Below are 25,033 nucleotides of genomic sequence, written 5' to 3'. Positions count from 1 at the left end.
CAAGACCTTGTGCACATTCAGGGTTCAGGGAAGGTCTGTCTGGGGAACTGACCTAAAGCACGAGGGACAGGAGGGGACTCACCTGTCCTTAACTACCGCCACATTTATGGCAGCTGTGCTTTACGGCAGCCACTGAGACGTGGAGCTGGAGGCACACTATGAAAGGTAATCGTCTACCAGGCATGCGTGCAGATTCTTATGGAAACCTGTATGAGAAGCCGCGTAAGCTACAAGGGCTCCTTCACACTCTGACACATCCCAAGAGTCGAAGCTTTGGTCTGGGCTTGATTGAGAACTGGATGGCACCCAAAAATAGAGATTCACAAAGAAATTTTTATTTCATCTCACTGAAGACTTGTTGGAGGATGGGTGAGATTCTAGAAAACATTTGCCCATTGTGCGGCATCCAGAAAGCAATATGCGTTGTCCTGCAAGCCTGGTGGGCGTGAGAAATGTGATGATAGTGCCAACATCCCCAGAGCCCTTAGCTGCCTCCTTCATTCATTCATCACACAGTGCTCCCATTGTGTGCTGAGCACAGTTCTTGGTACTGTGGGCACAACAGCTCTATGATGACAAGATACAGAGTAAGTATCAGTTTAACTTGAATGGTATGCTAACCGTTTTGTAAATATTCACCAAATGTTGTGCTCAGTCGCTAAGTTGTGTCCAACTCTTTCTGAGACCCCCATTTCCTCCTCCAGGGAATCTTCAAGACCCAGGGATCGAACCACTTGCATTGGTAGGCAAATTCTTTGCTGCTGAACTACCGGGAAGCCCCACCAAATGTTACCCTGTTTTAATAATAAGATGAAGGAAAAGATGCCTGATCTATCTTCTTAAAACATCTATATACCAGGTAAGGCTGAGTTAAGAAAGAAATCGCCTTTAATTTCCATTTCTCTATCGGTTATGGGTTTCAGTTGTGTCTTGTTATTTATTCCATTTGGGTCAGTTCTGCGCCTAATTGAATGCAGTGGGATCCACATATTAATATCCTGTCCTTCTTTTGGAACCTCAGCTCCACTTACAGAAGAGTCAGGGAACTGTAGCTCTTTAGAGATGCCCTGGCTATTTCGTCTAAGTAGTTCTGCCTGCTAATCTCTTAAACCATCGCCCTATTCATTTTCTTCATAGCAATTATGTAAAACAAATCACATAGAGTACCTTCGCTCCCTGTCAAAATTTTCACTCACCTTTCCCAATTTTTGTAGACATTCAGGATTTAGGTAGAATTGACTAGTACTATACATTTTTCATTGTATAACTTTTCTTTCAAATGTAATCGAGCATTTCACTTCCCCCCTTATTGCTTCATCCTTAATGAAGTGACATCTATATAGAACTAGTATTTATAAAGAGAGAGAGTCAGCTGATTGCCCGTGGTCATACCCACTTGTGTAGAATCTCATTCTCAGACCAATAGCCAGAGGATAGGTGGACAAAAACGAGTTCCTGTTTTCAATTTCTGGCAGAATTTCACTCACAGAAGCTCTGTTTTACCAGACTGCCAACTTCTCCTACCTTAACTAATTGGTTCTCTGATGCGGTATTCTGTGTCCAAGAAATGGATGGAAAACTCAGGTTTCTGATATATTGTTAAACAGTGTATTTCCTACTCTTCTGTTACTTGGAGCACTTTACTTGTGGGGACTGTTCTTCCTGAAATGTGATGAGCGACTTCCAGTCCCTTCTAGTTTCTGCACAGGATTTTTAAAATTAATTTTTATTGGAGTATAGTTGCTTTACAACGTTGTGTTAGCTTCTGCTGTAGAGCTGAGTGAATCATACATCCCCTCTTTTTTGGATTTCCTCCCTATTTAGGTCACCACAGAGTATTGAGTAGAGTTCCCTGTGCTATACAGTAGGTTCATGTATATTTCATACATAACAGTGTATATATGTCAATCCCAACCTCCTGATTCATCTCACCCCTCTTTCACCCTTGGTCTCCATACATTTGTTCTCTGTGTCTCTGTTTCTGCTTTGCAAATAACATCATCTATTCCATTTATCAAGATTCCACATATATGCATTAATATATGATATTTTATTTTCTCTGACAAGCTTTTTGGTTTTCAAAGTTCTTTCTATCTCTGAATGAATATAGATTAAAAGGTGATAGGGATGGAGTGGAATCACAAAGAAGAACTCCTGTGCGATTCTCTGGTTGTTGCAGGGTTCAAATCCTGGGTCCCAGAAGGAGAGAGCAGACTGCAGGGATGTATTAATACAATATATCTTCCAATGTCTTTCATGTGCTTTCAGTTTCCTGAGCTGAAACCTGGACATGCTTGAGGTGAAGACTGTTGTAGGCAGGTTCCCTCCACCCAGTTCTGCCTGCCGTGCCGTTCATAGAGTTTGTCTGCATTTTCCATTAGATGATCTGTCCATCCTAGTTTTGGTGGTGGTATAAGTTTTTGTTTTTCCCTGGGCAATTGAGAAAAGCTACATTTAAGGGTTGCCAAGCAGATCTCATTTAAAAGCAATAATATATTAATATTATAATATTATTTTATGTGAGACACTGACATGATTTTCCTCAAAGCAGCATAAATAATTATTAAATATATACTTTTTCTCAATCAGCTATATGTTAGGAACCGGCACTAGAGGGAATTAGAAGAACTATATGCATATATTCATATTTTGTTGAGACAATTTAAAGCCTCTCTTCTCATAGCTGCAGCAGACTCTCTTATTTTCCTCTGTGCTCTCTGTCCTGATTAAGGGAGAACCAACAGCAAATGCCTATTTCTCTTTAAATGAATCTCTCCCCTTTTCTGTTCTATTTTCAACTATTTCTGAACAAATACGGGCTAGAGAAACATAGATTTTAAAAATCTTGAACGAGTTAATGAAAAGGCCACTCTGCTTTCCCAGGGTTTTGGTGATTATTATGGAGAAAAGAGAACCACAGGAGTTAGAAAACCTGTATTTATCACTGAGCCATAGAGAACTTCAAATATACATTTGAAAATATTTTATTATATAAAATACATGTTTAACATATTACATATAATATAGAATACATTTAACAGGTGTTTATATATGATTGGAGTTACAAACTATGTATTTATCACTCAAAAGCAGAAAAGAGACTTTAATATATACAATGTCTGGCCTTCCCAGGGGGCTCAGTGGTAAAGAATCTGCCTGCCAATGCAGGAGATGAGGGTTAGGTCCCTGTTTCGGGAAGATCCCCTGGAGTAGGAAATGGCAACTCACTCCAGTATTCTTGCCTGGAGAATCCCATGGACAGAGGAGCCTGGCAGGCTACAGTCCATGGGGTCTCAAAAGAGACACAACTTAGGGAGTAAACTGTGATTATATGTAAAACACAATAAGTAAATATACATTATACACAAAATAAATATATGTGCATTTTACACTATACTTACATAATACATATAAAATATATATTTTGTTAGAATATATTTTAAGTATATGTTTTAAATTATCTTTGTTGAGATAAACACATGTTTTGTAACTCCCTTCTTTCTTTTAAATGTATATGTGCATCTCCACTGCATTTACTTTTAAGACAATAATCTAGGGACGCCTTACAGACTGTAAACTGGTACAAAATCTGGATGGGATCCAATGGGCTTGTTGAGCAAATCCTTGTAATAAGCCATTGACATTGTCAGGCTAAGGCCGTTTGAATGGAAAACCAGCTTAGAGCCAAGGGCTTAAGGCTTTATTTTGAAAGTAGAGCTCCACCTAGTGGCCATTCGAAGGCTGACCGCTAGGGTCCTAAGAACCCGCCAGTTCAGGAAGCGTCTCTGAATTTGTTTTCTTTCTGCTGTTATGTTCTACTCCTGTACTTGCGCTAGATTTTAGTTTCCCCTCGCCCTCTGGTGGGGAACCCTTCCGTGTTGTCCTTACGCTGTAGGATGAAGACAGACCCTTCCCAGAGTGTCAGCAGATAGAGGGACAGTTGGAGGCTGGTGGTGGGAAGAATACGGGGCAAAGACTCCCAGGTCTCTTCCTGGCTGTTCATTGACTGTACACTTGTTTTCCCCACCAGGGCTCAGAGCCCTTATCTGTGTAACCAGAGGCCTGAAGGCCGAGTCTCCCAAGGGGAACTTGTGCTTCTGAGATTCTGTGGGTCTAGAGGGGGTTTGGAAGGAAAGAAGGACTTCAGACCTTGGCATCTGCTGTTTCCTAGGGGGAGGAGCCTTCTTCCACAAACTGGGCTCACTCTGAGGTGGAGTCATGGGGCTGGCCTGGGACCATGAGAAAATGTCCAAGCACAAGCCTCCTTGGACAGTTCTGGTCACTCTAGGGAGGGCCGCCCATGTCCTCTTCACAGGGACCATGGGCAGCAGATTTTGCTGATGGAAGACTTCTTGGAAGAGGTATCCAAGGGGGAAGAAACCCAGGATTTTAAATGGGCAAATATTTAGAATCTGTCAAATTAACTATCTTTAAAAAAAAAAAAATTATGCTCAGCTAAGGGTGTGGCGGGATGGGCACATGGATGGGAATATAAACAGGGTGACCTTATGGGGGCAACTTAGTAACATCAAGAGCTCTGAAAATGATCATTACTCTTTTCTTGGAAATTTCAACTATGGAGGCAGAAATATAGGCCAAGATTACAATACAAAGCTGTTCACGTAACCTTCCATCACATTAGAGAAAACGACGCAATCTAAACATTTAGTTTCAGGGAAGAGGCTTAATGTGGAGGTGTTCAAATGTTATATCTGTTATTTTCCATGGAGTCTTTCTTCAAGGGGAGTGTATAGTCTGAGGTACAAACGGATTGACCCAAGTGGGGAAGGGGGTTCTGTTTCGGCGCCCCACTGGACTGAGGACCTGTTTGGCCCCCACTCTCCACTGTGACACCTCCTGAGGCATTTGCATGGTGCACACAGGACTCCAGGGCACAGCTTGGCAAGCTCAGGATGCTGATGGTGGCCCTTCCTTCTGACTGGTGGAATTCTCCCTGATTCTTTCCTGATTCTTTTACATTTCTGTACTTGCCAAATACCTCATCATGACTATTTTCCTTTTTTTTTTTAACTGCCACTGAATATTTATCTTAAGAAATTAAAGTAATGGTAGTTTATTATTTTAGAATTGGGTGTATAATTGTCACACATATCTACATCCAACTTGTGTCAGCCTGGCCAGCATATTCCTTTCTTTTTGGCAGATCTTCAGGCTTATATGAGAAACCTGAATCCACAAAAAAGCACTATTAAGAAAATAAAAACCATTCACAGTCCCACCACCTAGAGAAAAGTATTTTTTGCATTTTAGTGTATTTTTCTTTACAGCTTGTTTTCTATGTGATATATAGGTATGCATGCATAATGTAGGGCTTCCCAGGAGGCTCAGTGATAAAGAATCTGCTGCTAATGCAGAAGATGTGGGTTTGGTCTGTGGATCAGGAAGATCCTCTGGAGAAGGTAATGGCAACACACTCCAGTATTCTTGCCTGGGAAATCCCATGGACAGAGAAGCCTAGGGGGCTACAGCCCATAGCTCTCAAAAGAGTCGGACACAACTTAGCAACTAAACAACAACAATAAAACATAATATATGTATTATTAAATATGGTATATAAAATAAACTTCTGTATCTTACACATAACATTTTATTTATTAAAAGTTTTACATTCTATTCATTTATATAAACATTATATTGTATATTCCCAAAACATTAAGTTTTGAAAAATAATGGTTAATGGTTTCTCAGTATTCAATTCTCTTGATAAAATGTAATTTTATAAGCAATATTTTTGCTGTAATAGACCATACTAATGTGAACATATCTAAACACAAAATCTTTTCTGCTTCTAATTACTTCCTTAGATTGAATTCCTAGAGAGAAGACGGTTGGGCCAAAGATTATGAATGTTTTTCAGGTAAAAGAGTGTTATGGTTAAAAGTCCCTCCTGTCAATGATCATAATACAACACTTAAAAAAAGTCCTCCCAAGAGTAGTGGTCTTTACTTTGGTATTCATTGATTTGGTATTAGAAATATATGTAAAATGTGGCTTCTTCATTAGGAAATGTCAGTTTATTTAGATAATAATTATAAACCTACTAAATGAATTTAATTTAATGCTTTTTTGTTTGTTTCAAATGGAGCTATAATCCGTCAAATGTTAAGGACTCTTTGCTTTTATCCTTCTCTAGTCCTTCAGAACCCTATGGACTGGGGCCCACCAGGCTCCTCTGTCCACAGAATTCTCCAGGCAAGAATACTGGAGCATGTTGCCATTCCATTCTCCAGAGTCCATTAATGAATATTGAATAGTTAGTTAAAGAAAGTAACTGGTTTTCTGTTACTAGCTGCAGTCAAGCGAAGACTGACAGCATTCAATTTGGGGCAGAGAATTAAGGTGAAAGTGAGCATACAGCCAACCCCACCAAACTTACTGAGTGCAAGCGAGGCGGCAGTCTGCACGTGGGGAGTTACAGGCTCAGGCGCTGAGGGAGCCAGTGGGAGAGTCTGGAAACAACGACGGAGTGATGAGACTCTGAGAGAGAGGGTGGGAGAGGCCTACTTGGATGGTTGTCCCTGGACCCGGTTGCATCTTGCCCCTCCCGGGGTGCACGGAGATCTTCACTGCCACACACCCCCACCCCTCCACCCTCTCCCAAGGATAGTCCGGGGCTTCGCCTAAGATGGCTCAGGCCAGCTTTCCTCCTGGAAAACCAACAGCGACAACCTCCTCGATTAAGAGTCCTGGAGTCTCCAATTCCAGGAAGGGCAAATCAGATATTCCCTGCCCCTGCTCTATGCAGGATAGGGCCAGTGCTTAACATTTATATCAAAGTGCATGACCCAGATGAAAGGAACGGGGTATTCGTGCCCCAACCCCAAGGAACCGGACTCTAGAAGGCTGTGCTCTGGGTGGATAAGTGACTCCGGCAACCTTCTTGCTTGACCCCTGAACCTCTGGATCTGAGCTTCTAGAGGCCCGGCTGACTGGCAGCCTGAATATGCTGCTTTGCTCTGAATTATCGTGGCATCTGGTCCCATCACTTAATGGGAAATAGATGGGAAAACAGTGGAAACAGTGTCAGACTTTATTTTTTGGGGCTCCAGAATCACTGCAGATGGTGACTGCAGCCATGAAATTAAAAGACGCTTACTCCTTGGAAGGAAAGTTATGACCAACCTAGATAGCATATTCAAAAGCCTCTAGAGACATTACTTTGCCAACAAAGGTTTGTCTAGTCAAGGCTATGGTTTTTCCTGTGGTCATGTATGGATGTGAGAGTTGGACTGTGAAGAAAGCTGAGCGCCAAAGAATTGATGCTTTTGAACTGTGGTGTTGGAGAAGACTCTTGAGAGTCCCTTGGACTGCAAGGAGATCCAACCAGTCCATTCTGAAGGAGATCAGCCCTGGGATTTCTTTGGAAGGAATGATGCTAAAGCTGAAACTCCAGTACTTTGGCCACCTCATGTGAAGAGTTGACTCATTGGAAAAGACTCTGATGCTGGGAGGGTTGGGGGCAGGAGGAGAAGGGGACGACAGAGGATGAGATGGCTGGATGGCATCACTGACTCGATGGACGTGAGTCTGAGTGAACTCCGGGAGTTGGTGATGGACAGGGAGGCCTGGCGTGCTGCGATTCATGGGTCGCAAAGCGTCAGACACGACTGAGCGACTGAACTGAACTGAGACGGTGTTTGATTCAGGGGAAGCATGAGCCCCCATGGCCGCCCCCATGGCCGCCCCCATGCCTGTGGCAGACATTAGCAATCAGTCCCCGCACGCTGCAGTCAACCAGTCATCTCATTCACAGCACTACACCATCTTCTCGGAGAATCCGCCATGTTTGTCTTCATGATTGAGCGGGCCTTGGTGTCTGAAGACCGCGCAGTGTAAAATGGTTCATTTGGACTCTGCTTTCTCTGAGTTCTCTGGGCGTGGATCGTATGCATTCCACAGAGCTACTTCAGCTTCTGAAAGTCAAAGATTAATACACGGGGAAGGTGAAAATCAACTTTAAAATCGCTGGTGAAACGAGGGGCTGGGCAATAGGAAGTTAGAATTGGGCTTCTGGAGCAGCCTGGGTTTCCATAGAAACAAGATACTGCTGAATCAAACTCGGGAAGAAAATTACCCACACTAGTTTTTAAGCCTGGAAAGAAGCCCGAAAAGGGTATTTACTGATGGTGCAGGCAGAGTGAGAATTTTGACGGTAAAGCACTCCACAAAAGACCCAGCCAAAGTGAATGGCAGCTGCTGCTGCTAAGTCGCTTCAGTCGTGTCCGACTCTGTGCAACCCCATAGACGGCAGCCCACCAGGCTCCCCCGTCCCTGGGATTCTCCAGGCAAGAACACTGGAGTGGGTTGCCATTTCCTTCTCCAATACGTGAAAGTGAAAAGTGAAAGGGAAGTCGCTCAGTCGTGTCCGACGCTCAGCGACCCCATGGACTGCAGCCTTCCAGGCTCCTCCATCCATGGGATTTTCCAGGCAAGAGTACTGGAGTGGGGTGCCATTGCTTTCTCTGGTGAATGGCAGCGGCTCCCCATAAAAATCATGAGGGATACCCCACAACAGCCTCATGTGCGCTAGGGGCGGGGCCAGGTACAGGAGGTTGTCCAGCTCTGAGAGTGAAAGGTGTTGTAACTCACTAAGGAAACCTATCACTCTTAAGATGGGCTTCACTGGTGCCTCAGGCGGTAAAGAATCCGCTTGGAATGGGGGAGACCTGGGTTCCATCCCTGGGTTGGGAAGATCCCCTGGAGGAGGCCATGGCAACCCACTCCATTGTTCTTGCCTGGAGAATCCCATGGACAGAGGACCCTGGCAGACTACAGTCCATAGGGTCGCAAAAGACTCGGACATGACTGAGCAACCAAGCACAGAACAGCATCACCCCTAAGAAACCATTAGTCAGCACAGGCTAGTGATTTGGGAGGGGGAAGTCCTTGGGGTTTCATGTAAATCAGTATCACACTTTGCAGGCCCAGGGCCCCAAGATGATTGCTGCTGCTGCTGCTAAGTTGCTTCAGTCGTGTCCGACTCTGTGCTACCCCATAGACGGCAGCTCACCAGGCTCTCCCGTCCTTGGGATTCTCCAGGCAAGAACACTAGAGTGGGTTGCCATTTCCTTCTCCAATGCATAAAAGTGAAAAGTGAAAGTGAAGTTGCTCAGTCGTGTCTGACTCTTAAGGACCCCATGGACTGCAGCCTACCAGGCTCCTCCACCAATGGGATTTTCCAGGCAAGTGTACTGGAGTGGGGTGCCATTGCCTTCTCCCAGATTATTGCCGACAGAGCTAAGAAAATGGAAGAGGTGATGTGGCTTTGCAGCGGCACCGCCTGGCGCCCCCTGTGAGCCATAACCATGGCATGGCAGCCTCGGCAGCTGGAGCCTGGTTTCCCAAAGCCTGGCAGTGGCGGGGGCACATGTGCTCACACCTTCCCTGCGGGAGCACGTGTGAACCTGTGGGCCTGTGGTGGCTGCCGTCCAGCTGGAGCAGCAGAAGCTGAAAGGAAGTGCAGCCTTGAACCGGGTGGGAGTTGTCTGGAACACCCACTGTTTGCTCCCCCTTTCCTCCCGGGCAGGAAGGACTGGGCTCCTGGCTGCGTGCTTGAGTGCTAAGTCGCTTCAGTCGTGTCCGACTCTTGCAACCCCATGGACTGTGGCCCACCAGGCTCCTCTGTCCATAGGATTCCCCAGGCAAAAATACTGGAGTGTATTGCCATTTCCTCCTTCAGGGGATCTTCCCAACCCAGGGATCAAACCCCAGTATCCTGCATCTTCTGTGTTGGCAGGCAGATTCTTTACCACTAGCGCTACCTGTTCTGCCTATGACAGAGTATCCCCACTTGTCAGGAGCAGTCCCCACAGCTGACCTTGATGTTCATAGTCTTGCCTCATCATTTGAAGGTTCTTGGTTTCAACTATTTGGAAGTGATCATGAGGGTTCTTATCATGTGACATTTGCTCTTGGACTTCTGTGCTCCTGAGCTTGAGCCAAAGCCAGTGCCTGGCCAGTGAGAGCGCCTCATCAGTCTCCAGTTGCCAAACCAAAGCAGGGCTCCTTTGTTGATCTCATTTGATGATCCTCAGATATTTCGACAGAGGGCAACGTGGTTGGATGGCATCATGGACTCAATGGACATGAGTTTAAGCAGACTCCAGGATGTGGTGAAGGACAGGGAAACACGGCCTGCTGCAGTCCATGGGGTCGCAAAGAGTCGGACACAACTGAGCAGCTGAACAGCAACAAAATATTTCCTCACAATAACCCTTTGAAATTGGCATTATTATTCCAGGGTTTATAGTGAGAGAACTTATTATATACCATAGTGATGTTTCCAAATTCAAGGATTATTTACATACACCCCATAAAAAAAATGTAGGTGTTTTATATTCTTAGCAGATGCAGGCTCCTTTGGAAGCTTGAGGCTTTAAAAAAAACACTTTAGCCACTAGAGGGAGACAGCTCTTTGAAAAACTGAGGCCATTTCTCCAGTTTGTGGGTATAAACAGATGAAATCCTGTTTGTGTTTGAAAATGGTATCCAGGGCAGACCTCACAGGTGGACAAAGAAGGGGGCAAGTCCGGCGCTCAACCTCAGTGCAGACCTCACCGAACAGCCCTCCCCATCACTCACAGCTCCCTCTTCCATAGTCATCACTGCCCCTCAAAGCAAAGGTCCTTTTTACTTAGCCCTTGGCAGCTTATCATTAGACAAACAAACAAGCAAAACTTCTCTGTCTTTCTGCCTTAGGGTAAACTTTGTGGAGAAAAAGCTCGATAAGTTGTTAGAACTGATTTGGTGTAAAAACATAGAATCCCAAAGATTTCAAGTGCTGTCATAGAGAGCCTAAAACAGGCCACTGCTCACTCAGACTGTGTTCAACAATATTATTCTGAAATGGGAACCCAGGCATGTTTTCTCTCTTAGAGAGTCCTGGGTTTCCTGACATAAGAGTTGCTCCTGACATCTCCTAGTTTAAAAAGTGCAACTTCTGTAGTAAAGAGGTTGCTCTCCATGAGGTTAAATGTCTAGTATGGAGATCATGCTAGACCAGATCTGCAGGCAGGGCCCAGGAGGAAAGAAGCCGAGTGACTTTAGCCCAACGCCCTGTGTGGTGAATCTCAGAGATGTGAAGGTTTATTGGATAACAACTTGTGCCCGCCTCACCTCCTCTTATACTCATGCAGAGATTTTGACTCAAACCTGGAAGAACTGGCCCCAAAACCACAGTTACTAATAGGGATTTGTTATATTGCTTATGTGTTTTGTGGGCTTCTCTGGCGGCTCAGCTGGTAAAGAATCTGCCTGCAATGCGGGAGACCTGGGTTCGATCCCTGGGTTGGGAAGATCCCCTGGAGAAGGGAACAGCTACCCACTCCGGCATTTTGGCCTGGAGAATTCCATGAACTGTATAGTCCATGGAGTCGCAAAGAGTTGGACACGACTGAGCGACTTTCACTTTATGTGTTTTGAAGAGGTGAAAGGGTCTCCACTATGAAATCACTGGGCATTTTAGTTGTTTTCACCAGGCAGATCAGTCGTGGTTCATCATCTTCCTAGAAATGACATCCCTATTAGGCTCTTTAAAGGTTTTGTTGACTGTGCTTCTTCCTTCTTTTAAGTAAAATACATTTACTTTATTGGTAAATGGTATGTTCTTGATCAAGAGGCTACTTCAACTGACTGATAAGGTTGAGTGAACTCTGTAGATTGTGTTGGCTGTACTTCTATAACCAAATTTAAAATTAAACTTCAGTTACAGGCTGCAAACTTTGTCTTGAAATATACATTCTCTGTGATATGTACATTTAGTTCTTTTATAGCATGAGGTCAGAGTGCTGCACATGTTTTGCATAATAACGGCATTTGGTGTTCCAAATTAGTCACTGTTTTCAAGAAGATAAACTGTCTCTGTAATGAATTCTTATTTGCAGATTGCTTCAATCCTTGGATCTCTTCATTGAACAGACTCCCAATAACTGGACATTTGAGGTCAGCCTCTTGCAGTCAGGGAAGAGCTTGGGTCAAACCAAGACCAAACTTCTCTGCCTGCATAAACATAGGTCTAGTAAATATCTTCCTTGGTGAGCTGGGCCACTTCTGGTTCCACCTGACCCAATTAAGGCAGATGCATCGTTAACATTAGTTAAAATTTCTCAAGGAGGGAGACTGGAGACTTCTTTCTGGAACCCAGTAGCGAGGCCCTGGTTTGAAAACAGATACTGGGACTTCCCTGGTGGTCCAGGGGTTAAGACTGTGCCTTCCAATGCAGGGGGTGTGGGTTCGATCCCAGGGAGCTAGGATCCTACCTGCCTTGTGGCTGGAAAAAGCCAAAACATAAAAAACAGAAACTGTATTGTAACAAATTCATTAAAAGACTTTAAAAATGCTCCACATGAAAAAAGTCTTAAAAAAGAAAGAGGTACTTTTTGTGACTTGGCAACTAGTAGTCTTACTGGTGGCTGTTGGTGCAAAGATCCGTCTCACTCACACCCCCTTATGAAGCTGGGGGTTCATTGAAAGGATTCTGTGGACTAGAAATGGAGCTGGCAAGGACCCAAGGCCAAAGTGGGACTGGCTCCACCCCTTCCGTTCTGTCTTTCTAACAATACTCCACATAGACTCGGCCACACCATGCCCTGTAGACTAAGGGCAAAGTATATATCTTCACCTGATACATTTAGAGTTTTCTCCCAAAGCATATGTCATTATTCTCTTCTGGAATTCAAAAAGCTCTGAAAGTGTGAAGATTTTGATAACTTGAGGAAAATCCTGATCTTATCTGAACTCACCTTGGCATACGCTCACCTTGATCTAATGGGAGGCTATTTGTGGTCTTTTCTTTAATCCCACTTAGTGTGAACGCACATTCATTTTTCTGTAGAAATACTGACAGATTTGATAATTGGGTGATGCCTCGGATGCTGCTGGAGTTTATATGATATATTTATTCTACATGTACCATGTTACCTTTTCAAATCAGAAAAACGCTCAACTCCCCAATGTACCTGGCCCCAAGGTTTCAAAGCGCCTGTGGACCATTACGAGCAGGAAAGAAATATATTACAGGCAAATAAACAATGAAAGGAGGTAGGGTGGGAAGAGAGGTGGAAGAAATGAAGCTGAAATTTTAAAAAGCATTATTATGGGAGATGATACCTACTCTGGACTCATTATTTTGTTTACCTTTGTGATCTTTCATTCCTTTCCCTATTTGACATGCAACTTTCTCATCTCCAAAATGAACAGATTACCACTAGATTATGTCTGCAGTCTCTTTCATATTCACAGCTCGATAATTCTGTGATTGTAGTTGATTTTTTCAAAGCAGTTCTTCCCATCTGGCAGCAAACAAGAAGAGACAATTCTCTCTCTCCCTCTTTTTTTTTTTTTTTTTGTAGCAATTCCTTATCAAGGTTTACATGCTACTGCCTTTTCCCTTCATATTTCACATATTTAATGTAAACTCCTGCGACTAACCATTTTTTCAGTTTTCTTGAAAAACATTGAGGAGTTTCTATTGGTTTAACGTGAGTTTTACATTCAGCTTTTATGTAATTATTAAATAATCCATTTTACTTTCCTCAGCCTACACGATGATTTCTGTTTATCCAGCAAAGACATAAAGAGAGAACCTTAGGTCATTTGTACAAGAGTGTTTGGGCCAGGGCTCAGAATTGCATACTCTTGACAGCCATGCTGAGATCACTTTCCTAGTTCTAGTCTGAAGATAAAGTTCCTTTGTTACCTTGGATCGTGGTTTGAATTAGTTAACTTCCCTCTTTTTTTTCTGATTTATATGATGAGGTGATTGCTTAAAGATGGCAATTCTCCTACGGTACTGATCTTGACAAATGGTTCTACTCCGTCATCGGAGGCAGAACCTTGGGAACTATCCAAGACCCCTTTCTCTTACCACCCACATGTTCAATTCATCACCAGGGCTGCTGATGATTTTTAAGTTATAATATGTTTCTGGCCTGCACAAAATCCAAGGGCATAATATAAATAGCACCCTTGTCCCAACCCTCATGGTTGTGAAATTGTAGCATTTTGTCCTACATGGGCCCTTGGTGTTTTTATTTTGTTTCTTAAATGAATAGAACATTACAAAGTTGAAACCCCCAGTGCACTTCTCTCTGGTCTCATTCTCTTCTGTCCTTTCCAGAGGAAACCTCAGCCCTGATTTTGATGTTTATTGTTTCCATGGTGTTGGTACTATTATACAGAATATTCTGCTGGATGTTTTTATGTTAATATTGTAGACGGTGTGTATTCATCTCCAACTGGTTTTTCTCACTCACTGTTATACTTGAGATCTTCAAGAACTAGACATCTACTTCTCATTCTACATCTATATCTTTTGGGGCTTCTGTGGTCGCTCAGACAGTAAAGAATCTGCCTGGCAAAGCAGGAGACCTGGGTTCGATCACTGGGTCAGGAAGATCCCTAGAGAAGGCCATGGCAACCCACTCCAGTATTGTTGCCTGGAAGTTCCATGGACAGAGGAGCCTGGTGGGCTATAGTCCATGAGATCGCAGAGAGTAGGACATGACTGAGCAGCTAACACTTTCAGTTCTTTTGATAGCTATATAGTGTTCTGTTCTTTGAATACTGATATCACTTATTCATACTCTTATTAACGGATTTTTAGATTATTTCTACTTTTTTGCCATTACAGACACTGTAACAATAAATACCCATGTATCTATCTCCTTGTACAAGCTAATCCATGACAGCTTCTCTGGTGCACAGTGGAGTTAGCATAGCTTTTGTTATTTCCTTTGACAAACTTTTTTTTAATGGTCACAGTGTTATAAGCTTTCTGTCATCACTGGAACCACTAAAACATATTTTGATACACAAAAAAATCTTCTGCCTATTTCAGTAAGAAGATTTAGAAATTTTACCATGAGAAGATGCAGAATGACTCTAGATGGTCCATCATCAGGGTCACAGTAGGTACAGTCCTCCCATGGTGTCTGCAGGGGGTTGTTTCCAGGACTCTCCTGCATCCCCAGGCCAAAATCCATGGATGCTCAAGTCCTTTATACAAAATGCATAGTGCATGCATGCTCTCGCTTCAGCTGTGTCCAACTCTCTGTGATCCCATGGACTGTAGCCCAACAGGCTCCCCAATCCTTTGGGTTCTTCAGGCAAGAATCCTGGAATGGGTTGTTACGCCCTCCTCCAGTGGATCTTCCCAACTCAGGAATCAAATCTGTGTCTCTCTTATGTCTTCTGCCTTGGGCCCCATCCTTTTGTTTTATGAACACTTTCTCTCAGTTTCTGGTTCTTCTACTAATTTTCACATCCGTCAATGGATATTGCCTGCGACAGTTACTTCTGCAGTGTTCTAACAGCGATTTCCCCCTCTCAGTTTAATCAAGACAAGCTGAAGATATTTAGGGTTTATTATTATTTTTTTCTTTCACACAGACTTTGATTTTTCTTCCTAATTTCACAAAGTGAATGTGTTCTCCTACAATACAAAGTTGTAAAAGAGATCTGGGCTGGAATTGCAGTTCTGACTCTTTGGGTTATTTGACCTTAGGTGTCTCTGAACCTCGATTTCCTTTGCATTGTAGGGATATAAATACCTGCCTTACAAATGATCAGAAGATCTAAGTGAATTAGTGCATGTAAAGTTTTTTGGGGGGGGCTGCACTGGGTCTTCGTTGCAGGGGGTGGGCTTTCTCTAGTTGAGGCGCTTGGGGGCTTCTCTTGCTGCAGTTCTCAGGCTTCTCTTGTAAAGCACAGGTTTGCCCCGAGGCGTGTGGGATTTTAGCTCCCCAACCAGGGGTCGAACCCATGTCCCCTGCATTGGCATATTGGCATGTGGATTCTCAATCCCTGGACCACCAGGAAAGTCCGGCATGTAAAGTCCTTAATATCAAGAAAGGTGGATGTTATTATTCTTGCCTCCATCAGCACCCATGTCGTCTCCTCGTGGCTTCTGGATCCTGCTTTCTAACATGCAGATCTGAAGATGACATGACCTTGTTCAGCCCTGTCTGTTGCTGCCTGTCATTGTCAGCAGGGGTTCCCAAGCCTAGCTTTTGATCAAAATGATATGAGGGGCCACTCCTTCGAGGTCAGCCCACCCTCGTGTTTCAAGGGTGTACTATCTGCTGCCTGTTTAATAAAGTTCTGCTTGCTTGATCTGTAACTGAAAAAAAAAAACAGGAGGCATCTTTAAAGTTCTATAGTAACCCAGTCTTACCGACTAGAATTGTGGTGGGATGGGTTCAGTCTCATCTGCAATCTGGAGCAGTGAGGCCAGGGTCCACCATGGGAGACAGGATTCTGCAGCCCCACCTGAGGCTGATTGTATCAAGAGAGAGCCCCTGATCCCCACCATGAAAGGCCCAAGCATGAGGTTAGGCCTCAGGCTTGCAGCTTTTGGGCATTCCACTTAGTGTCTGGGTGATCTTGCTCACTTAGCTACCTTGTATATACAGGGTGCGTTCTTGTGCACCTGCGTGCTCACTCAGTTGCGTCCAACTCTGCTCCTCTGTCCATGGGATTCTCCCGGCAAGAATCCTGGAGTGGATTCCTCCTCCAGGTGATCTTCCTAACACAGGGGATCTTCCCGAATGCAGGCATCTCCTGCTTGGGCAGGCGGACTCTTTACCACTGAGCCACCAGGGAAGCCTGAGTACATTCTTGAAGACCATTGAACTTAAAGCTTGCACAGATAAAACTGCTTTCCTAGTAGGAAGGCATAGAATGATTGTTGTATGAATTTTCTTGAATGCTGCTTTTTACTCTTTTTAAACAAATGTTTAATTCTGATACATTGCAGAGTGTTTTTCCTTTTGTTTTGATTCAGTACAGATATATATTGTGAAAAGATGGTCACAATAAGGTTAGTTGACACCTCTATTGCATCATAGGCAGAGAACAGAGGTTGAGTGACAGCCATTCTAGAATTGATTAAGGTCAGACTACCTCCAGTTCCTAGGAAGCTTTGACCAGAACCTTGCAAGCTTCACCAGGATCCGAGCAATGTTATAATGATAATAATAGTCTTTGTCAAGTGCTTGCTATGGGCCACGCACATTTTATAAGCCTTTATATTGAATTTTCTGCCAAATGAAAGACCCACAGATGCCTGGTATCTGGACTTAGTGCTTTGTCTCCCGACCCACCTGTGCTTGCTGCCCTGTATTGACCTCCAGGCCAGCCTCCCAGGCCCTCCTCTGCCTGGTCCTTCTTGGCATGAAGCCTCATGGTTGTCCCTAGCTGTGCTTGTCCATCTCGAACTCTCGCCCACCAAGTCTTTCTCATTGCTGCCCTTCTAGAGCAGTGCTGTCTCAGACCAGTGTGCCAGTGATGACCCCCGACTATCTTGTCCAACTCTGGAACTTTCTGACTCTATGATTCTGCTGAGAGGTATCTCCTCCTACAGGAGATACCTGTATTATGTTGTGTTATGTTTGAACACACGCACCTTGAAATATAAAGTAAGTTCTGTACATAGATGGATAATAAAACAATTGACACGTAGACAGATAATTTGTTGTTAAACGCTCTGGAGATGGGGGCACTGCTGAAAAGTTCACAGGTATCTCCAACCGAAGTTTACTGTCTCCTGTTGATACCCTGAGTTAAGAGGGTCACGTTACTAAATTCTGAGGAATTCACTGTGAGAGTTTAAATTGGGCAGAGATGAGGGATAACAGCAAATTAAGAGATCACCCTTTTCCTTGACTCCTGCCTTTAGTTAGCCCAACTGAGAAGTTGAGTTGACTTCTGTCATCTGAAATTCTACCTTTCTGTGGGTGCTTCTATTTCTGGAATATTCACCCCAAAATAATACGGTTTGTTGACTAAAAATGATGGACAATGTGAGAGTTGCTAGTTAAGTTTTATTTGGGGCAAATTGAGGACTGTAGCCCAGGAGAAACTAGCTCAGATAGCCCTAAGAGGCTGCTCCAAAGAGGTAGTGGGGAAGGACAGTGTATATGTGATTTTGGTAAAGGGATAACACGTGCAGTCAAGCATATATATATATATGTGTGTGTGTGTGTGTGTGTGTGTGTGTGTGTCTGTGTGTTTGGTAGAAAGTTGCTGCTGGTCTCCTGAAGCTTCTGCTAGTCACAAGAGTCAGTCACCATGCAAACCCCAGGGTCCACTTTCCTATCCATCCAGGTGGAAGCCAAGGCCATAAATTAGTACCACAAATCCACTGAGTCCCATTTGGTGCAAACTAGAGTCGGACACGACTGAGTGCCTTCACTTTCACTTTTCACTTTCCTGCATTGGAGAAGGAAATGGCAACCCACTCCAGTGTTCTTGCCTGGAGAATCCCAGGGACGGGGGAGCCTGGTGGGCTGCCGTCTATGGGGTCACACAGAGTCGGACACAACTGAAGCGACTTAGCAGCAGCAGTGACTCTCTGGTCATCTGACCCAGTCAGTTCCAAACCGATCACTGTCTCTAAGGGTAATAATATGTAGGCATTGTTCATAAGGCACCCAGCCTAGATTCCCAGCGTTATTAGGCTGATTATCCTTAGTGTGATTTAATTGTTCCCAACATTGAGGAGCTTTTAAACTTGAATGACCAAAGCCTGTTGTTAACTGTCTAAGCCCATCTCATAATATGGGGGATTTCCTTTTAATAGACGAAAGGTCACAGTTATTGATTGAGACTTGGCTTGATGTTTTGATTGAGCCTTCTGAGCTGAAAAGAGACTTTAAATCTATGACCAGGGTGAGAGCAGGTATTATCAATTGGCTGGGTAAAAGGATCCCATCTATGAGGTTGGTGCAAGTGTAACTGCAGTTTTGCATTGTTGAACTTTGCCATTTGATCTTGGAAATACATTCTTAAATAAATATGGTTATGCTATATTAATAGCAATCATGAGTAGCCTGGATAGGATTAAACTTTCTTCTGAAATAAATTTTCTAAGGGCTGTCAAATCAGAGCTTTGGAGGGGGGATATCCACCATGTAACCCAGAAGTACTAGAGGTAATTGACCACAAACCCAACAATTTGGGTTGATTTATAAAATTAGCATAGAATCACGTCCATGATATGAAAACATTGGATTCATATGCAAAGGTCCAAGAGGTCATGGAAAATTATACATGACCATAGGAGTCAGGTCCAGCATCTGGGGTAAGCTGTCTACTTCTGATGTCGTCGTCTTCTCGTCCTGGTGTGAGTGTAGTTCCTCCTTTTTTTGAGGGTCCTTTTAAGGTGAGTTTGAGGTCAGCATTCCTCTCTATAGACCAGTCCAGTGTAGCAGCCCTTTTTAGTGGGAAATATGGGTCCAAGAGTCAATTTCCTTTAATTTCGCTGCATATGAGCTAGTTAAGAACACCTGATTGGGGGCCTTTCCATCTGGGTTGTAGTGAGTCCTTTAAATGATGTATCTTCCAACATACCCCGATGGCTCAGATGAGAAAGAATCCGCCTGCAGTGCAGGAGACCTGGGTCCGATCCCTGGGTCGGGAAGATCCCTTGGAGAAGGGAATGGCTACCCACTCCAGTATTCTTACCTGGAAGAACCATGGGCTGAGAAGCCAGGGACCCCATGGATTGTAGCCCACCGTGGTGAGCACACACACCACACCCCCCCACAACCCCCAGGTGAAATAACTTGGGTCCTAGAGGTGGCATCCTGGGTTCCTGGGGATGCTCCCTTCTCCCGTGTGGCTGATCCATCTCCAGTCACCCCATCTTTGTCCATCCACCTCTAACCCTTCAGACTCTGGTCCCATCACAGGGAGGCAGAGCCAGATGGGCCCAGCCGGGTCAGCAGAGGCCAGGGATTCTTGGAAGGCTCAGAACATTCCCTTCCTGGGAGGGAGCAGAGGGTTTGAGCTACTGCAAGGGGCCACAGGCAAGTGCCTAACACCCCCATGCCTTCCCAGGCGGGAGAGAGCCCTGGGAGGGCAGCACATGTCGTCTGGCCCTGAGGGGCAGGTGAGCCCTGGACCTGGAGTACCTCTGGACCTGTCTCTATCCCCACCTCACTGCTCCAGGGTTCACCTGCAGCAGGAATGAGAGGTCTCTGTGGTTGGGAAGATCACGGGATGAAAAGACGGGGCAGGGACCCAGGCTTAGCTGCCTTGAGGATTCAGTTGCCAAGGAGCCTGAGGGCTGCACCTCCAGTGTGGGGATGGAGCAGGCCAGGGGCCAGGGCGGTGGGGTTCCAGGCCGGCTCTGCCTCCATTGCTCTTGGCCCCAGATCACCGGGGATGGAGGGAGCTGGTCCCAGTGAGTGCTGTCCGCACTATGTCCCCAGAGACCTGGGGCCTGTGGCTGATAGCAAGGTCAGTGGGCAGGGCCCTGGTCCCTCTCCCCATATTAAAAAAACAAGAACTCAGGATCCTCAGCCACTACGGGAGGTCCTAGAACCAAAAGAGACTTCCCCAAATTTGTCTGCACTCCCTGAGGAGGGGGATGGGCTCGAGGGGCTGCTGCTGGTACCAAGGTTCAGGTTTCTCGTAGAGTTCAGGGGAAGGAGAGAAGTCCTCTCTGGGGCTCCTCGCTGGTCGCCATAACTGTCGACTAAAAAAGATGCTCACTGTGAACGTTGTGAGTTAAGTTTTATTTGGGGTTAAATGAGGACTACAGCCTGGAGACAGTGCCTCTGATAGCTCTTGGAAACTGCTCCAAAGAGGTCGGGGGGATGGACAGTGTATATGTGATTCTGGCAAAGGCGGAGTACATGCCATCAAGCACATATTTTTTGTTTTTTTTTTCTGGTAGAGTTTCTTCTGTTCTTGTGGCGCTTCTGCTAGTCACGAGATACAGTAACTAGCAGATGGATTTTAGTGCTTTTCTGGATATGAGCAAACAACGGGATATGAGGGAAAACCAGCTCCTGAAAATATCTGACCACCATCCGAAGACCTTCCGTGTCAGTTTCCTGGTGTACAGAGTGCCTCATTCCTGACCTCCACCCTAGACTCCTTGGTGGGGGGTGGGGAGGGTGTCAGAGGTCAGCCGCTGCAGCATCACGTGACTTCACCATTGTAGAGGTACAATAGATGGCAAGCACCCATGGCAAGTGCCCCTTTGTGGTTGACGGGTTGCACTCTCTCTCTCTCCCCTGGTATTCATTCCGGGTGGTTTGGGAACCTGACTTCTCTGAAGGAGTCCATCTCCAGACTTGCTAGTAAAGGGTGAGCCTAGACGTTTTTTTAAAAGGGGGTGCTGTACCTTTAAATTCTGAAAGTGAACTTGGCTCAGGAAGGCCACTAGTCAAGGTCCAGCCCCTAGAAGAGAGAATAGCTGCAGACTCTGCATCCTCGGCTGGGGCAGGCTGGGGCAGGCTCCTGGCGGCATGGCAGGGAAGCTGGGGGTCCTCCTGCTGGCCCTCGTGCTCAGCCTGGCACAGCCAGCCTCGGCCCGCCGGAAACTCCTGGTGTTTCTGCTGGACGGCTTCCGAGCAGACTACATCAGCGATGAGGCCCTGGAGTCCTTGCCTGGGTTCAAAGAGATTGTGAGCAGAGGGGTCAAAGTGGATTACTTGACCCCGGACTTTCCTACTCTCTCTTATCCCAATTACTACAGCCTCATGACCGGTGAGTACCCTGTCTTCCTCTGGGTGCAGAGGGCAGGCTGGAATCCATCAGGAACAGTGAGCTCCTGGCATTAGAATCGTGTTTAAAGATTCAGTCTGCCTTCATCTTTGGGGACCCCAGGGATAGGCAAGAAGTGTGTGTTCTCAGCTGAGATTCCTTTTTTTGTGAGTGCATGAATGTGTTATTTTCTTAAAGTTATTCCCTAGGACCTGTTTTGGCTTCGCAGTGTGGAGAACAGAGGACTCTACAATTAGATGATGGTTAAAGTGGTTATTTGTTTTGCAAATTAAAAATTCTAGCCAACTCCGTATTTTCTAAGTTGAAATTTAAAAAGCCAACAGGTCTTCATTTGGATCAAATTCCTTCTGTCCCTTTTACTCTGCAGTCATCTGTCATCCTGGAACTGTTTTGGCTTGTTGGGCTATGAAAGTTACACGTGGGATTCCTGCATGACTTGGATGGAGGGAGTATTCAGATCATATCCTAAAGTATTACTTAGCAACACTACTTGCTCCTTCTTTTGCCTTTTTGGGCCAGGTAAAATGACACGGAGAAGAAAAAATTGACGCATAGTTCAGATTCCTGTTTTTAACTTCTAGCATCTGTTAAGAAAACAAAACCCAAATCCCCAGCTCACCCAAACTGGGCCAATGTTTGGGAAAGCTGACTTTTGCCTAAAGATGACCTTCACTTGGGATTGCAGACACGCCGAATGTGATTCCACGAACTTGATCCTCTATCTGTGTCATACAATGTACATCCTGATGGCACAGTGGGATTCCTAGCTTCCAGTTTGTTTACCAGTTAACCATCGTAAGGGCCAGCAAAAGGCACTCAGAAAGAATTTAGTGAACTGTCCAAGGACGCTGTTGAGAATGCATTGTTATTGATGATGCTTATGTAGGATTTAGCTCTGTGCTCTGAGCATAGGGAAGAACTCCATGAATTATGTTAACAGGAAGGGAATGAGAACTTTGGTATCTCATTATGGATCTTCACAGAACAGCAAAGCCCCAGGATTCTGGAAAGACAAATTGCTGTGTCTGACTTCATACATGGAAACTGAATGCATGTGTGCATAAAAATGTTATAAAATGAAGCAGGGGAGAGAGTTTGGGAATTAGAAATAAGGGCATGGAGAGGAAAGAAAATCCAGACTGCACACAGCATGGAAATTATTTGCCCATTTTAAAACGTCTCCCTCCAACAGACAAATGATCAGCATCTCTAAGATCTTCTGGTCCTCACTTGGCATGGCTCTCCCCTTGCAGAGAAGGAAGCCGCTTGCTGGCTGCTGGGCCACACATAGATGCTATTGTGTGTCACAGCCCGGCTTCCACTCCGTCCGTCTGGGGTTTTCACACCCGCAGACCACCCCCCACACCAGTTGTCTTTCAGAGCCTTGCCGGGAGACTCAATTCACAAACTGCCATGTGAGCTTTTCTCAGTCTCAGTAAAAGATGAACAAAATCCAATCTGAGCAAGCCAGACTCCAGGGAGCAAAAAGGGACCATTACAGTCTCCGTGGAGAAGCCAAGCCAGTGACACGACCCTTTGTTCGTCAGACCCCCCCCGTTCCTGATATCCCCACAAGGACTAATTGGCACAAAGTCTTAGTCACGCAGACACTTTCTTGTCAGGCTGTGGGTGTAGTCTAGTCTCTGGTCTAGTCGTGACAGAAGGGCTCTTTTCATGGGGGAACAGTGCAGATCCCAGGAACGTTTGACAGAGATCTTCTTTACTTTCAAACTTGCAGGCCTCAAAGTTGCAGCACTGGGGCTCAGTTGTTGCCGCTCCCAGGCTCCAGAGCACAGGCTCAGCAGTTGTGGCGCACAGGTTCAGTTGCCCCTGGCATGTGGGATCTTCCCGGACCAGGGATTGAACCCGTGTCTCCTGCATTGGCAGGCAGATTCTTTACCACTGAGCCACCAAGGAAGCCCCCGCCTCATTTTTTACTTTATGGAAGCAATATTACGTATAGGCTCTGTCCCGCAGCATATGTTCATGTGCAGATGTCCTTGGGTGTGGCTTGTCTTTTACACACTGAGTGGACGTAAGGCTTGGAGCAGGACTGTGGGCTGGGCAGTGCCCGGCCGTGAGGCTGCTGTCATGTCCGCTGCCCTGGAACTGACTCAGGGTGAAATCTAGACTATTTCCCCCAATGTCCGTGCTTATTTTCCCACCTGATATTGAAAAATTCCTCTTTTTCATATATATATATATAAGGAAGGATATATCTGTTGGGAAGTGCACTTAGGGTTTGAGCGTTTGAGCGTTTCATGAACCAGCAAAAGAATCACGCTAGATCCCTTTGGTACCGAAATACACACTGTCTTAAGGTTCCTCAGAATTCCTAAGACGGACTGTGATCTCACTTCCTTACGTGAATTATTGCCCATAAGACATAAAGCCCTCGGTGTTCTCTTTGCGTAATGAGGAATAATGGGTTACTGGAAAGAACTTGGCCTTGAAGCTGGGAGAGAAGCTGCTTGAAGCTGCGGTGGGAATCCTCTCAGGGTCGGGAAGACTTCAGGCACAAGTCGTCACAGTGCCCTGAACCTCAGTTTCCTTAGTTTCTGGGTCCTGATCAGGCCAGAATCTCAGCTGCTGCCAGCAGCAGGCATGAAATGAGAAAAGGTTAGGACGGGCATCTCTTGGGAGGCCTGTGTGGCTGCGTGTGTCATGTGCTCAGTCATTTCTGCCTATTTGTGATCCCATGGACTGTAGCCCTCCAGGCTCCTCTGTCCATGGGATTCTCCAGGCAAGAATATTGGAGTAGGTTGCCATTTCCTCCCCCAGGGGATCTTCCTGACCCAGGGATCGAACCTGAGTCTCTTGCATCTCCTGCATTGGCAGGACTCCTTACCACTACCACCACCGGGGAAGCCCAAAATGTATTTGCAGCAGGACAAATATGGCTTCCCTGGTGGCTCAGCAGTGGAATGGCCAGCCAGTGCAGGAGATAGAAGAGACTCAGGCTCAGTCCCTGGGTTGGGAAGATCCCCTGGGGGAGGAAATGGCAACCTACTCCAGGATTATTGCCTGGAGAATCCCATGGACAGAGGACCCTGGTGGACTACAGTGGGGTCACATAGGGTCACAAGGAGTCAGACACGACTGACTGAACTACCGAGTAAAGAGCTGGGAGACTGCGTGCTTCCCTCCAGACACCTGAGGGCATCAGTGGCAGGGCTGAGATCACAGGGCAGGCTTCAGAGGCGCAGATGCCACACAGGAACCAGCACGGCGCTGACTCCAGTCCTGGCATGTCCCGAAGGTGGTGCGTGAGACCTGGGATCCACAGACAGAGGTCTCCTTATGACCAGTCCAGGAGGCAGCCAGAGCCTGGACAGAGGCACTTGATTAATCATCTACTGGAATCAAGGCAAAACCAAGAAATTTAACTACTTAGAATTAATATCTGTGCTGGTACAGTTCTGACCGCCCTCCTAGAAATGCCACCTGAAGCAAATTCTTCCCAGACTGCAAGGCCCCACATTCTGGAGTGAGGGATTAT

At 45.5% G+C, this 25,033-nt stretch overlaps 1 protein-coding gene across 4 annotated transcripts in view; it reads left to right on the top strand.

Annotated features, from left to right (window-relative positions):
- Positions 1-25,033, top strand: part of ENPP6 (ectonucleotide pyrophosphatase/phosphodiesterase 6) — a 103,481-nt gene that overhangs the window by 1,805 nt on the left and 76,643 nt on the right. The window contains exon 2 of one of the 4 annotated variants that reach the window (XM_019953564.2): positions 705-859. Coding sequence is in view for 3 of the 4 variants with exons in the window: in XM_019953562.2 (XP_019809121.2) it covers positions 21,276-21,516 (241 nt within the window). In the remaining variant the exon portion in view is untranslated. Of the gene's footprint in view, positions 1-704; positions 860-21,010; positions 21,517-25,033 lie in introns of those variants that run through there. The other 3 variants (XM_019953562.2, XM_019953563.2, XM_019953561.2) reach the window with 3 other exon arrangements.

Source organism: Bos indicus, chromosome 27 (assembly GCF_029378745.1).
Source record: "Bos indicus isolate NIAB-ARS_2022 breed Sahiwal x Tharparkar chromosome 27, NIAB-ARS_B.indTharparkar_mat_pri_1.0, whole genome shotgun sequence".
Lineage (NCBI taxonomy): Eukaryota > Metazoa > Chordata > Mammalia > Artiodactyla > Bovidae > Bos > Bos indicus.
Note: the sequence above shows the minus strand (reverse complement) of the source record. Positions and strands in the feature narration are given on the sequence as shown.